General features: G+C 36.3%; 1 protein-coding gene across 1 annotated transcript; it reads right to left on the bottom strand.

Annotated features, from left to right (window-relative positions):
• Positions 1-13,157: 13,157 nt before the first annotated feature.
• GPR174 (G protein-coupled receptor 174) lies at positions 13,158-14,425 on the bottom strand. Its single transcript, XM_008069858.1, has one exon. It carries the CDS (start codon positions 14,414-14,416, stop codon positions 13,394-13,396), a length of 1,023 nt encoding a protein of 340 aa, XP_008068049.1. The 5' UTR covers positions 14,417-14,425; the 3' UTR covers positions 13,158-13,393.
• Between the last annotated feature and the right edge of the window lie 691 nt (positions 14,426-15,116).

The following is a 15,116-nucleotide window of genomic DNA, read 5'->3' as shown; positions in this document are numbered from 1 at the left end:
TTCCTCTCTCAGTTAATCGGGCCAGGGGGTCTACTAATCTTGTTTATCCTTCTCAAGAATTAGCTTTTTCAACTCATTTATCCTTTGTATGATTTTTTTGTGGTCTTTATTTTTTTCGTGCTCTGACTTTGGTTATTTCTTGTTATCTATTAACTTTTGGTTTACTTTGTTCTTGTTTTTCCAGTTCCCTTAGGTGTGACATTAAACTATTTGTTTAAGATCTCACTATTTTTTGATGTGGCTGTCAAATGCTATAAATTCCTCTCTCAGTGCTGTTTTAATGGTATCCCAGAAGTTTAATATTTTGTCTTTATTTGTATTTGTTTGTAAGAATCTTTTTATTTCTGTCTTGATTTTGGTGTTTACTCAAAAATTATTCTGGAACATGTTATTTAATTTTCATGTATTTATGTGTTTTTGAGTATTCCACTTGGTATTGATATCTATTTTTATTCTGCTGTGTTCTGAGAGGATGCTTCTTGTAATTTCAACTTTTTGGAGTTTATTCTGACTTGGTTTATGATCAAGTATGTGGTCGATCTTGGAGTACATTCTACGTACAGATATTCTGTGGTTGTTGGGCGGAATGTTCTGTAGATGTCTATTACATCTAATTGGTCAAGTGTTGAATTTGAGTTCCAGATTTTTTTGTAAGTTTTCTGCCATAATGCACAGTCTAAAGCTGTTCACGAGGGTGTCAGATTCTTCCATTATTATTGTGCAGATGTGTATGCTCTTGCTTACGTTAGTTAGCAATTATTTCATTTATTTATTTATTTATTTATTTATTTATTTATTTATTTATTTATTTATTTTGAGTTGGAGTCTCACTCTGTCGCCCAGACTGGAGTGCAGTGGCCGTTCCCAGCCACCACAGCCTCGACCTGCTGGGCTCCGGCAATCCTTCCGCCTCAGCCTTCCGAGTAGCCGGAATTACAGGTATGCGCTACCACGCCCGGCTGATTTTTTTATTTACTGTAGAAATGAGGTCTCGCTGCCCAGGCGGGTCTCAAACCCGCGGGCTCAGGCAATCCACTCACCTCAGCCTCCCAAAGGCGCGGGATTACAGGCTGAACCCCCGAGCCAAGCAACAATTGTTTTATAAATATGAGTGCTCTTATCTTTGGTGTGTATACATTCAATATTAGTATTTCTTGTTTAATTGAGCCCTCTATTGTTATGTAGTCCCTTTCATTGTCCTTTTTTTACTTTTATTGTTTTAAAGATTGTTTTATATGATACAAGAATAGGGACCCCTGTTCATTCTTATTTTACATTTGCATGAAAAATCTTTCACCAAGCCTTTGTCTTAAGACTATGGGAGTCATTAGAAGTGAGATAGATTTACTGAAGAGACCAAAAGAATGGATCATGTTTTGTTTTGTTTTGTCTTGTTTTAATCCAATTTGTTACTCTTTGCCTTTTAAGTGGCATGTTTAGGCTATTAACATTCATGTTTGCTATTTATATGTGAGGATTTGTATGTACCCTGTTGCTTTTTTAAAGTTCCTTTGTGTTCTCAGCTTTGTGTTTGGTTTGTATGCTCTTTAAACTATATACTTACATGTGCTTTTATGATAGATGGTATTATTCTTTCATTTCCATGTTGAGAACTTCCTTAAGAATCCCTTGTAGGCCTGGTCTGGAGGTAACAAATTCCCTTAGCACTTGCTTGCTTGGGAAGAACTTTAATTCTCTTTTGTCTATGAAGCTTAGTTTCATGAGATAAGATATTCTTTGTTAGCATTGCTTTTAGTTAAGAGTCCTAAAAATGGTCCCCCAATCTCTTCTGCCCTGTAAAGATTCTGCTGAGAGGTCTGCTGCTATTCTAATGGGTCTCCCTTGGTGAGTAATCTGTCTCTTCTCTCCAGTGACCTTTAGATTTTTTTTCTTTCATGCTGACCTTGGATTGCCTAATGATTATGTGCCTTGGGAATGATCATCTTGCATATACCTCACAAGAGTTCTCTGAATTTTTTATACCTGCATTTTGGTCTCTCTAAAAAGATAGGGGAAGTTTTCCTAGATGATATCATGTAAAGCTTGCTCCAGATTGTTTTCATTTTCACCTTCTGTTTTAGGAATGCCATTCAGATGTAGATTAGGTCTTACATAATCCCATATCTCTTAAAGGCTTTATTTTTTTAAATTATTTTTCTTTATTTTTGTCTGGGTTAATTCAAAAGATCCAACTTCAAGCTCTGAAATTCTTTCTTCTGCCTGGTCCAGTATACTATCAAAGCTTGTAACTGTGTTTTGAAATTTCTGGAGCAAATTATTCATTTTCAGTTTAGTTTGGTTTTATCTTAAGACGGTCAAGTCAACTTTTACTTCTTTGACTATTTTTTGGCCTGTTTAATTTGAGTATCTACTTTCTTTTGGATATTGTTGAGTCTCTTTGCCATCCATATTGTGAATTTTTTATCTGTCATTAGAAACAATTCATTCTGGTAGGGATCCATTGCTCAGGAGCTGGTGGAATCCTTCGTGGGTGTCGAAACACCTTTACTTTTGGAATTGCTAGTGTTCTTGCACTGATTCATCTGTAGAAGCAGAATCTTCTTTTTTATTTCATTTAATTTTAAATTTTTATTTTTTAAAGATGTTATTATTAGAATGGGAGTTAGCAAATTTTTGTGTGTTTTTGTTTTTTCTCCCCCTTGTAGATTTGTTTATAGTGTGTGTGGTATGTGGTCTGTTGGCTTCTTTCAGCACCTCAACTCCCTGTTATCTCCCTGACTCATAGGATGCAGGGGTAGAGGCAACAGTAGCAACGTTTTTGGGACTTGCCAAAGACCTCTTGAGTTTGTGTCATCAAGGGAGTGCTGAACCACAGCTGAAGTATTCAGCAGGACAGGGTAGCTATGGTGTTAGGAAGCCCTGCTTTGGAGGGAACCATTGGGTCAGGTTTCTAAGTACCAGACATATGGGCACACAGAAGTGACCTGTCTTTTTGCTCCCTTCCTGACCAATGGGTAGTAGGGATGGGAATGGTGGAGTAGTCCTTATTCCTCATTTTCCTCTCTGGTTTGCCTATGGGAGGATGGAGGCAGAAACGAAGGTGGTTCCTGGAAAGGACCCAGCGGGCACAACACCAGAGTGATCAAGAAAGTGTGGAGTGGCCATTTCCAGTCGGGGTGGGGTGCTTCCTCTCACTCAAGACAGGTGGCAGGTACCCTGTTTAGTTGGGACTTCCAGAGCTTCTCTTTCTAACCCACATGTGAATGGGACCACAACAACCATGTTGGAAGGTAGCTGGGAACGACCCAGATATCTTGGGCCCACCAAGTTGATCAAGTGAGTGTGGGGCAGCCTCTTTTTCATCTCAGTGGGGTCTTTCTTCTTGCTCAGGTGGTGCAGGCAGCCAGGGCCCTGCATAACTGCAAGTCACAAAGGTGCTCCATCTCCTAGCTCCCTCTCTTCTCTATGGGAAGGACAAAGACAGTGATGGTGAGTGCTGCTGAAATTGAACCACCCCCTCCACAGACCAGAGGCCTCCTGGGGTCAAGCCACAATTGTCGGTTGAGTCCAGGGCAAGTACAAGAGAGTTGTCTCTAAGGTGGGAACAATACCACCAATGAGGATCTGCAGAGGCAGGGGGAAGCAAGAACATGGTGCAATCTAAATCTGTAAAATCTGGCATGTTGGCAGCCACTGTGCTGTGTCATTTTTGTTAGCTAGCACTGGACCTCACCAGGAACAAGAGCCACTAAGGCATCATGTGGACCTGAGTGGTGCCTCTATCCAGACTCCAGGTGATTTCCTGCACTGGGCCAGGCAGGTAGGGAAATGGGGTCAAGGAGTTTCTCTCCCCTCTTTTTTTTTTTTTTTTGGTATAACAACCCTTGTTATTTGTTCCTCTGTTCCTAAATTATTTTTTAAGTACTTTTACATAATTTGTTCACATAAGCCTAGTTTTTTTATTTGTTTTTCTACAGTGATCCAGGTAACTGGTGCAAATCTCTATTTTTAAAAATTTTTATTATAGAATGGTGGGGTACAAGTGAGGATTAACTATATAAGTAGGCTACATGCAGATGAAGTTTGAACTTCTAACTGTCCCTCACTCCCCCTAGTAGTGGACCAAGTAAATCTCTGCTTTAGACTAGACACAGGGTTAGAAGAATAGGTAGATTATGGTTTAACTCCTAAGAAAACTTACCCCCAAGATCATAGACAAAACCCAATCCAATGACATATTTTTTAGCTTTATTTTAACCTATACTCTTTTAAGTAAACAGATTAAAGCATCCTCACATTTTTCTTTAATGTCATTTAAAGTTTAAAATAGATTAAATATTATTAAAAATGAATAAAAGCAATAGCAATTTTAAAATAAAATTGATATTTACCTTAAAAATAAAAACCCATATGCAAATATAGATACAGTCTTCCCTCAGTATCCTTATGTGATTCATTCCAAGACCCTTCCATACTGAAATTTGAGGTTGCTCAAGTCTCTTATATAAAATGGCATAATATTTGCATATTACCTAAACATATTTTCCTGTACACTTTGAATCATCTCTATATTACTTAAAATATCTAATATAACACTAATTCTATGTAAATAGCTGTTATAATGCATTTTAACTTGTATTTTTTATAGCATTGTTATTTTGTGTTATTGCTTTCATCCTCAAATATTTTTAATCTGTTGTTAGTTGAATACATGGATGCAGAAGCCGCAGATACTAGGGCTGACTCTATAGTTAATTTTGACTTTGTGTTACCTAGATGAAGAGCTCCTAGTGCCTAGCTAGTACCTAGAATTAATTGGTGCTTATAAAATATTTTTTATTGTTGAATGAATAATAAATTAAACTATGACAGAAAAACAAAATTCATATGGGCTGAGAAGTAAATGGAAGGTAAAGAAGTAAAGACAGCCTTATTAAGCTAATTATGTTCACATTTCCAGTGCCTAACACAAATTCTGTAACATAGTACTTATTTAATATTTAAATATTTATTTAACTGATGCAGCTATTAAGACTAGTGGATTTCCACAACTTTTTTTTATCCTGGGTAATGTTGAAGATAGAAAATAATGCAAATTATCTTCAATATCAAGACTACTGCTTTGCTTTATAGTCATACATCTCTTAACCAAGGATGCGTTCTGAGAATTGGGTCACTAGTTTAATTCTGTCATTATGTGAACATCATAGAGTGTACTTACTCAAACCTAGATGGTGTAGCCTACTACACACCTAGGCTATAGAGCAGAACTTACAGCTCTTCAGCAACAAACCTGTACAGCAATTATTGTACTGAATACTGCTGGCAATTGTAATACAATGATGAGTATTTATGTATCTAAACATAGAAAAGATATAATAAAATACAGTATTATAGCCTAATGGGACCACTGGTATATATGTAGTCTGTTGTTGACCATTATATGGTGCATGACTATTTTCATGGGCAGAAAAAGTAAAAAAAAATAGCTTTGAAAATGATATATATTAAATATATTATATTATTAGAAATGTTTTTTTAAATATTTATGTTTCTTTATCAGTTTTAATGGTCCTCACCTCCCCTCTAGCTTCCCAAACATACATTTCTTCCTTCACCGCTCTCTGGCATTCATTCTAGAGGAATCTGCTTAGCCATTCCCAGAGGTCTCTGCAACTGAAAATCCAAAATACAGCCAGTGACATGGTTGTAAAATGGTTAACCAGCAGGTAAGTATATTTAAAAAGACTTAACCCTTCTTCTCATTCTATTCTGACTATATTTACTTTCCCAAACCTGTCTTTAGGTGTGAACTATTTAGTCATACTGCTGAGTAAAATCCAAATTATATTTTCAGGGCTATTTCATGCAGTATACTGATTTGAGGTAAACTATCTCATTAGATGATTTGTCAGCAAACTATTGTCTTGATCAACTCAGAGCCTAGTTAAGGCTACCTAGACAATGGCAGAGGTAGTAGTGACAATTCTTCTGACCCTATAAGGCTACGTTCAAGCCACAAATCCTGAATGAAACATGGTTTGTAATAAGAAAGAGGTAGAGAAAAATGGTGGAGCATTTTGTATTTATTCAGAAATAAGGTGCTAGAATTATAGCTGGTAATGGAAGAATTAGAATGTTCTTTGATTTCTACCTTAAGGTTAGCATTGACCGGATTTTTTTAGTGATTATTAAATATCGCTGGCTAAGTTCCATAAAAGCAGTAACCAGGCTGCATAGATTGGCAAAGAAGTGGTAAATTTCTCTCCTGAGCAATATTTTTGAGACAAACCATTCTCCTTCTGTTTGGATTTCTGTTTAATATTTGTAGGCACAATCATGATATTCTTTATAGGCTGATTCCCCAGAGCACATTTTGGCTCAGGTGTGAGTTTTAATGAAGCAATGCTTAAACAGATTTGGAATACAAATATATGTGGCAGCTTAAAAGTAAGACAAAGGGTTCATTTTTGCTGAAGGCATATTAAGTTTTTAAACTATACAAAAGACAACTACACTCTTCTTTTGAAAAATTAATATTTTCATCCAGAACTGTGCCTATTGAAAGAAAACAAATCTGAATTCTTAGCATGGGATCAACTGGTAGATTTTTAATTAAACTACTGTTAACTGGTTAAATATTGGTTTTATTATATTCTATTTTATTTTTTCATTTATTGACTTGATTAATCTACTGCCAATGGCAATGATAAAATCAATTAACTTTTTAAATATTTGTTCCTTGTGTTAGAAGGGCTATTTATTCAAAAAAGAATGCAATAGTTGATTTACAAGTTCTCTGATAGTTTTCACAGACAGGTTAGAGAGAATGTTCTTGCTATTCTTAAGTCTTATTTGATTGACAATGAAAATATACTGACATTGAAATGTCCAATACTGTTATGACACCAATTCTCTGACATCAACTGAGAGTCCTACACTTCAATTGAATTCTAACATTAACTACCCAAAATTAATGCAGATACTGCAAGGACAAGTCCTTCACAAGACTGCTACCACTTCAGATGTCAGATGTAAGTTTCAGATGTGTCCAAGCTACTTACATTTCTGCCTGGCTGGATACAAATTTGGGGTTTTCTACAACCCCCCTCAGGTTAGGTAATTCACTAAAATGACTCACAGAATTCCCAAAAGTGCTATGCTTGCAATTACCATTTTATTATAAAGGAAACAGATGAACAGCCAAATTTTGAGATATATAAGGCAAGGTCTGGGAGGGTCCTGAGTACACATGCTTTTGTCTCAATGTAGCCAGAATTTGCCAACAACCTCCTAGTACATTGATGTGTTCACGAACCAGGAAGGTCCTCTGAGCCTTGATTTACAAGATTTTACCCAGGTTTCATTACACAAGCATATTTGATTATATCATTGTTCAAATGATTGAACTAAATCTCCAGTTTATCTCCTCTCCCAGGAGGTTGGACTGACCCTTTAATTACATGGATATAGTTTTTGGTGCCCAGTTCCCATCCTGAAGCTATGTAACTGCCTTCCTTCCCTTGAGTCACCTCATCAACATAACAAATATACTCCTGCCTTTTAGAAAATTCCAAGGCGTTTTTAAGGTCTGTGCAAAGAACCTTGAGCAAACATCAGATATATTCTTTATTATACTGCACCAACACAAGGAGATAGGCATAACTCAAAAAAATGAATATATTTCCACTAAGATATGATTTTGATGGCCTCTGAAAATTTTATAAGGCCTTAGATCAGCACTATAAATCTTAACTGTTATTGTATACTATGAACCACAAGCTGTCAATTGATATAGCATTCCATACATAGAATACTGTAAAACAGAATTCAACTTATTTAAATCATTGTCTAGTTAGCCATTCAACATACTTTTTTTAGTATTCACTATGTTGCAGGTAGTAGGCTAGGCATCACAGATGTGAAAATGAACAAATCTAATATTCAAGTGGGAATAAATATAATAAATAAAATAATTATAAAGTATAAACTAATGAGGAAAGATTCAATGTGATATATTACAAATAAACATATTTGTAGGGGTGGTCAACTTTCAGAACTGACTTTGAAAAGCTTATGGAAGAGACAAGAGAGCTGTTGGAAAAACATTCTAGGAAGAAGAAACAGATACTGCAAAGAACTTTTAAAGTGATTTTTAATTTCTTGAAGTAATTAATTTTAGGGGCAATGCTATTTTTTATATCTGAGTAGACTCATGGATGGGAGGTCAGAAAAGGGAGTGTTGCATTCTTTCTGAGAATAGGTAAAGAAAATATAAGTGGGACACTGACCAATGCAGTCTTTCTTCACACCCTCCTCTTTGATTCCCCATCTTGCTGATGTTAAACTTGTCCATACATTATCATAACCTTTTCCTACAAACTACTGCTTCGTTTGCTGTCAGTACAGGTAATGTAGGATGGTTTGGATAACCCCAGGGGAGTAGAGGAGGTATTGCTTCATTAGAAAAAAAAGTAGTAATTTTATAAAATAAAATGAGCCAGAATCAAACTTGGAAGAGTTTCTGCAATAAAAGTAGACATTAGAGTCAGGTGAATGGGCCAAATAGCAGCCTTCCCCAAGAAGCAGTTGATTTATTATTCTTTGAAAAGATATAAGAAAGCAATTGTAAGGCTTTGAATAAAGTTATGCCTATAGGTGAATCAGAAGATAAGCAGTAAGGAGCAAGATGAAGAGAATTTAGTCAACAAACAATAGAAGACATATGATCTTGGTATATTTATATTTCTTGAACTACTTGATATAATCAAATAGTGATTAAAGCTAAAGAAGTTCTCCTGAGAAAATGGTCTGTGAAGTTCAATAAAGTTACAACTCGATCTCCTCCACCCCCTACGCCCCACATCCTTTAATAGCTTGAGGAATAAGTAAAACAACCACATTTAAATGACAGTTTATCTCTCACTCCATCCTCCTCCACCCCCACCACTTCAGCAAAATATGATAGTGGAGATAGTAAAGTTACCTCTCGAGAACAAAGAGGTCTCTATAGAATTTAAGGGCATTCGAAGCATGGAGGCATGTTTAGTATTTATATCTCATTATTTTCATGTCTACCAAAGAATCAGAAATTCTTCCTTGAAAAACCCTTTTTTGTTGTTCTTTTTTTTTTGAGTTGGAGTCTCACTCTTTCGCCCAGGCTGGAGTGCAGTGGCATGCTCACGGCCATCATAGCCTCGACTTGCTGGGCTCAGATGATCCTTCCTCCTCAGCCTTCCGAGTAGCTGGTACTACAGGCACGCACCACCACACCCGGCTAATTTTTTGATTTATTGTAGAAATGAGGTCTCACCAAGTTGCTCAGGCTGGTCTCGAGCCCCTGGGCTCCGGTAATCATCTCACCTCAGCCACCCAAAGTGCTGGGATTATAGGTGCAAGCCACCATGCCTGGCCGAAAAACCCTTTACCACTTCCTAAGAAAGTCATTTTATAACAGCCAAAATGTGCAATTCCTAACAACTTGCTTATTATAGAAGATACCTGAGACTAAAAGGAAATTGCTGAAGTAGAAGGAAGAGCGACAGACTGAGAGATTTTAGTTTAATTAGATCTGCTTTGAGAAGGGCAGAGGGGGAGGACAGTGGATGTTAGGTTTTCCTTCCCTGCCAGTCCACAAGAATGATCAGACTGCCAGGTCTTAACAACCTAAGAAGAAAACTTAACCAACTAAGAAGAAAACTTTACCTCTGTCTAAGCATTACAAATATAGAGCTTTGAGCAGTTCAAGTAAGCTTGGTCCACAGTGAGGGTGAGGAATTATTTTAGTAGGTTGTGGATAATAAAACCCTTATCTATGAGAATTGTTAGGAGCAAAAGTGGGGTAAAGTGGGAAGAGTGGTTCTTTTTTTTTTTTGGAAAATAAAACACACCTCTCCTAGCAAGAGAAAGGGAAAGTAGAGCCTCAGGAGACTTTTATTCATATCTGTGAGAACATCAAAAAGATTTTCAAGTCTATCGGTTTGCTTAAAGAAGTGACTAAATACACATTGAATTCTGGAGGCAGAAAATTTCTATTAATTACAGAGACAAGCTTTATTATTAAAGGCATATTATAAGTTATAGCAGTAAGTAAATTCAAAGTGTCACATTTTCACAGTATTTTGGGACTAAATACAAAAAGCTTGCATAAAAATTAAGTTGCAGAGGAGTTCCACTGATGCACCCTTCTAGACCAAGGTAGATTGGTCTGTATTTCTTGGGGCATATGGCTCCCCTTCATGAAATTACTAGTAATTATACTTAGCTACTTAACTGGGTGACAATGAAAACATACAAACCATTTGGATATAATAATAATAAGAGTAATGACAATAATATAACATGAAAATCACCCTATATCCAAAATCTCTTATTGGAATATTTGTGTGTGTGTGTGTGTGTGTGTGTGTGTGTGTGTGTGTGTGTGTGTATGTGTGTTTTGGAATCAAAATTCAAACAACTTTATATAGAAAATGTGGAGTTATTTATCTTGAATTGTATATTACTGTAGTTGGACATGTTAACTCTATTCTCAAATTTCATGGAAGCTAAAGAATGCTAACTGTGAGTCTGGAGAGATTTCCCAAGAAATGAAGAATATCAGAGAGGAGACTCCTGGCTGAATATTAGCTGCAGCAGTACTCTTCTACTAATTAAGACTTTCCCCCTGAAAATCAGGTCCAGAGTTAGAATGGAGAGAGGTAAAAAGGAAAAGAAAACAAGCAGAGATCTGAAAACTGACAGCCATGCTTATGGATAGATTTCTTAGAATTTAGCATCCCTGTTATGGTAAGGAAAATATGTTGCTGCTCACTATATGCAATCTGAAAAGCACTGTTGCACGAACCACTTTCTTCAAAATAGCTTTCCCTCTAATGTCTGCGTCAGTATTTATAAACTGTCCATTAAAAATCACCACTTTTGGTTAATGCATAGTACTAAGGCTTGGAATTCAGATATCCCAGGGTAACTGAATATTAACCTGACATTATTCATTAGCACCTTAGTGTGAATTAGTTGATTCCCTCACTGCCTAGAAGAACAAGGGAGCAATGGGGATGGATAAAGTAAATTAGAACACTAAATATAAATCTGAACGGGCAGAGTTGGGAAGAAGGGTGCCTTATCTAAGCAACATAAGAACATTGAACATTTGGTCCTCTCCTTAATTAAATTATGTAAATGGATTGCCTAACAAATGGACTTTCCCCTCAATAATTCTTCTAAGAAGGACAACAATATTCTGAAAATATTTCCCTTCCCCTTTAAAAAAAGATATATTTAAAGTGAAATCATATGCTAATAAAATTAAATCAATGGTCTTCCAAAGTGACCTTAAGATATGTAATTCACCTGTACAATGACCACTTATGCACCTAACCCTTAATTGTACCCCACATCTTTAAAATAAGAAAAGAAGTGTAATTCATGCTGTTATAGAAAATAATAAGCACAGATATTATAGACAAGACACTCCCATTACACATGCCCACAGTTGAATCACAGTTCCACAAAATTTTTACTTGCAATTCCATTACGACATTAAATTACAGTCAAGCACAAATCACTTTAAAGGAAACCAACCAGAAAGTTATAGTTGCCCTTTTAAAAATACAATTTAACACACATTTGAAACTTATTTAACACATGAAAACATGTACCTTACAATACATAACTAGGAGATACATAGATATACTATCACTAGCAGCACAAAGTCAGTTTTTAAATGGGGTATTATCTTAAAAACAAAGTACAAGCAAAATCAATACCTGTCCAAAGAAAACTTTCTATTAATCTTGGATAATAGAATACATTTTGATTTCATCAATTTCCCCCCCAAATATATTAATATCATAACTGAGTGTTTAAAAAAATCCACTTTCTCTAAATATACTAAAGTTTTTTATTGATGTCTGCATTCATTCTAGCTGAGAAATAGAATATATCTTCATTATATGGCCCACAGATTTTAAGTAAAGCATTTTTTAAAGTTAGAGCTCTTTACTAAGACGTGTCTTAAAGTGTTCTAATACAACCTCAAGTTTATTTATTACACATATTCCTGTATAACATTATCAAACAGATAGCAAGCAAGTCATTGGTCACTGGGTGCTCAAGTCTGACAAAATTAATCTTCTGCACTTTTCTCAAAAGGTGAAATAATTGCTGTTCCCAGTTGTTAGGAGTTAGACTGTGCAGGTTTTAGAATGATGTGGCTAGAGCAAAACTGGGACAAAAAAAAAAACCAATGCAGATTCTAGAATCCATTGGAACAACTGAAATGATGGGAGAGAAGGCATGCATTTGCAATGATGGGGCAGAGAATCCCACTCTGACTTGTGTAGGTGGCTTGACAATCTGAGCTTACTCTATCTTAGGGTAAGAAATACAATGTGGTAAAAATTTTAAAAGGATTAACCAACTTTGCCTCATCATTTCACTCTGGCCTAAGCTTAGTGACTTATTAGTGTACTACTTCTTCCATAGGCTCAGAAAGTATAGTAATCTGTCGGAGTTACCTCAACATCACTCCAGAAGCATGGTGGAAACTCCCTATACTAGGTAGATCCATACATCTCCATAGGTGTTCCTTGGAAATAATTTAAGAGAGTCAGAGCTGTTATTGTCACCTATCTGCTTACTCCTGAGACTAGAGGTTATTTGGGTCACGTTGATGGAATTCGGCAAACTACGTGCCCTGGGTAGATGCAGTATGGTACTTTATACAGTTACCGACAGTTACGGTATTCAAACGTGTGTATTGTTTTTAGTTTAAACATATTAGAGGCCTGAATTAAGATTTTTATTCTATGAATAGGTATGGCAGGTGATGTTTCATGTTCACACCAGAATGAATAATATAGCTATTTGAGTCTTCAAACCCTGAGTTGTAGTCGCACGTGTGATATAAAAATGATCCTATGTTGATATAATTTTGTTTATACAAACTAATTATTGTCTATCCTTCTAAAAATACAACCAAAGATATGATATTAGAATGCAAACTGTGATTGCCAATATAAATATGCATTTCCTCTGAATACAGAGACTCAGTGTCTGTTGTAGCAAAATTACATGCTTATGATGACCCCAAGTTGACAATCTGTCTGTGCCTTAGGTTCACATATAAAACTGTTGACTCTATTTGAAAGCATATGTGTATAGGATGTCACTGAAATTTTAGTTTAATTCTTGAAGAATTGATGACAAATTACTACATGAGCATGTTAATGTCAGTGGTGGTGAAGTACAATGCTCCAAATAAGTCCTGTTATGAAAATGTGAATTCCCCATATAGGTAAGATATAGCATAACTGAAAAGCCGCTGAGAGTGCTTCTTGTGAGTTCTCCTCTATGGCTTGGAGTATTGCAAATGTGTTCTGATGTACTCGCATTTCAGGCCACAATCAGGTTTGCTTGTTTGTTTGTTTGTTTAGCATAATTCAGTTGCCAGGGTAGAAGTGGTATGATTACTTGCAAAGGATTTTGCATGATGTTGGATGCTATCATGCAAATCTTGTCTTGAAAGTCGTCTTCTGAACTCATTAGTGGTAAAGTAGTATATAATTGGGTCAAGGCATGAATTCAGGCTAGCTAGGCACAAGGCCACAGAATGAAATATTACAATCACCTTTCTGGCTAGGCAGCTTTTAATTTCATTGGACTTGACCAGAAAATCTAAAGGAAAACTGAAGTGATAAGGTGCAAAGCAAATTAGAAACACTCCTGCACAAGTTAAAATCATCTTCAAGGCTTTCTTTTTCTCTCCAAGATCTTGAGTCACAGGATATTTATCTTGCAATGATAAAACCGTCTTCCAGGTACAATATAGGACAATCAGAAGTGGTGTTATAAATCCAATTATCTCGCCAATAGTCATCATGGCAACAGATTGAACCAGATTGACATTTCTGGTAGGAAGATCCACGAAGCATTTGGTTCTATTGCCAGAGGTGTCATCACTGGTTCTGAGGAGAGGGAAGAGTAGACAGGCAAGGCAGATGATCAGCCAGCCAGCAATGCTGATGTACAGGTCATATTTCTGTTTGCAGTCATGGAAACGAAAGGGGTATATAAGAAACCAAAATCGCCGCACACTGATGCACACTAAGAAGTAGATGCTTGCATACATGTTGACATACTTCAGGTAGAAACAGAACATGCAGAGGCCGGGCCCAAATGGCCAGTCATGATTCAAGTAGTAAAAGATCCTCAATGGCAGGGAGAGAACTTGTAGTAAGTCAGCAATGGCTAAGTTTATCATAAATATCACAGCCCGTTTGGTTTCTTTCACATAACCATAAAATACCCACAAAGCTAATATGTTCCCTATGAGACCTGGCACAAGAATGACAGTGTATGTCACTGCATAGATAAAGTACCTAAAATCAGTATTGTCTCCATCTGGCCCAGTACACGTATCATTAGCAGGCATGATTCTTTCTAGAGAAACCATATTTGCCTAACGATGGTTCAAAACCTAAATTCACTATCGACTGCAGCTCTTTCCAAAAGATCTATTATCAGTGGGTTGGAAAGACTGGATAAAAATAACTTTCTTCTTTTTACAAATCTCTATGAGCCTCTACACATGATTTGGGGACTTTTCAAATAATTTTCTGAATGTTTACTTAGGACTTGTCTACACAAAAGTCTAATGCACAAGCACAGATGACAAGCCGTTATAATTTCCCCCTCGTGTTTATTCTAAGGCCCTTTGGGACATCATGGTAATGGATTCTCTCCCATTTTGGTCAGGGATGTACCATATAGCAGCTCCTTAAATTCCTAAATGATGATAGCCAACTCTTTACAGGTGTTTGCCAGGCTGGTTTTCCTTTTTTTTTTTTTTTCCTTACATAGTGCACAGTGGGTCCGCCACTCTTCACAGATGATTAACTTGGACAGATCAGCTTTCTGGGACTTTTTCAGCTATATATCAAAAATTAAAAAGTGGGTAACAAGGCAGAGCTGCAAGTGAAAGAAAATAAGTCAATTATTGTCTGGCACACTTTTGAAAGAAGAAAAAGCTTATGTGCAGAAAAATATATTTGTTTGAACAGAAATATTTTCATGTGAGTGAGAGTGATGTGCTACAGTTGCTACAAGGCATGCTATAATCACAAGAACGTATAACTAGAAAGACCTGAATCTCA

The sequence above is a fragment of the Carlito syrichta genome, unplaced genomic scaffold (assembly GCF_000164805.1).
Source record: "Carlito syrichta isolate Samal-C Ts95f unplaced genomic scaffold, Tarsius_syrichta-2.0.1 Scaffold312232, whole genome shotgun sequence".
NCBI classification, from domain to species: Eukaryota; Metazoa; Chordata; class Mammalia; order Primates; family Tarsiidae; genus Carlito; species Carlito syrichta.
The sequence above is the reverse complement of the archived record's forward strand: the minus strand, read 5'-3'. Positions and strand labels throughout refer to the sequence as shown.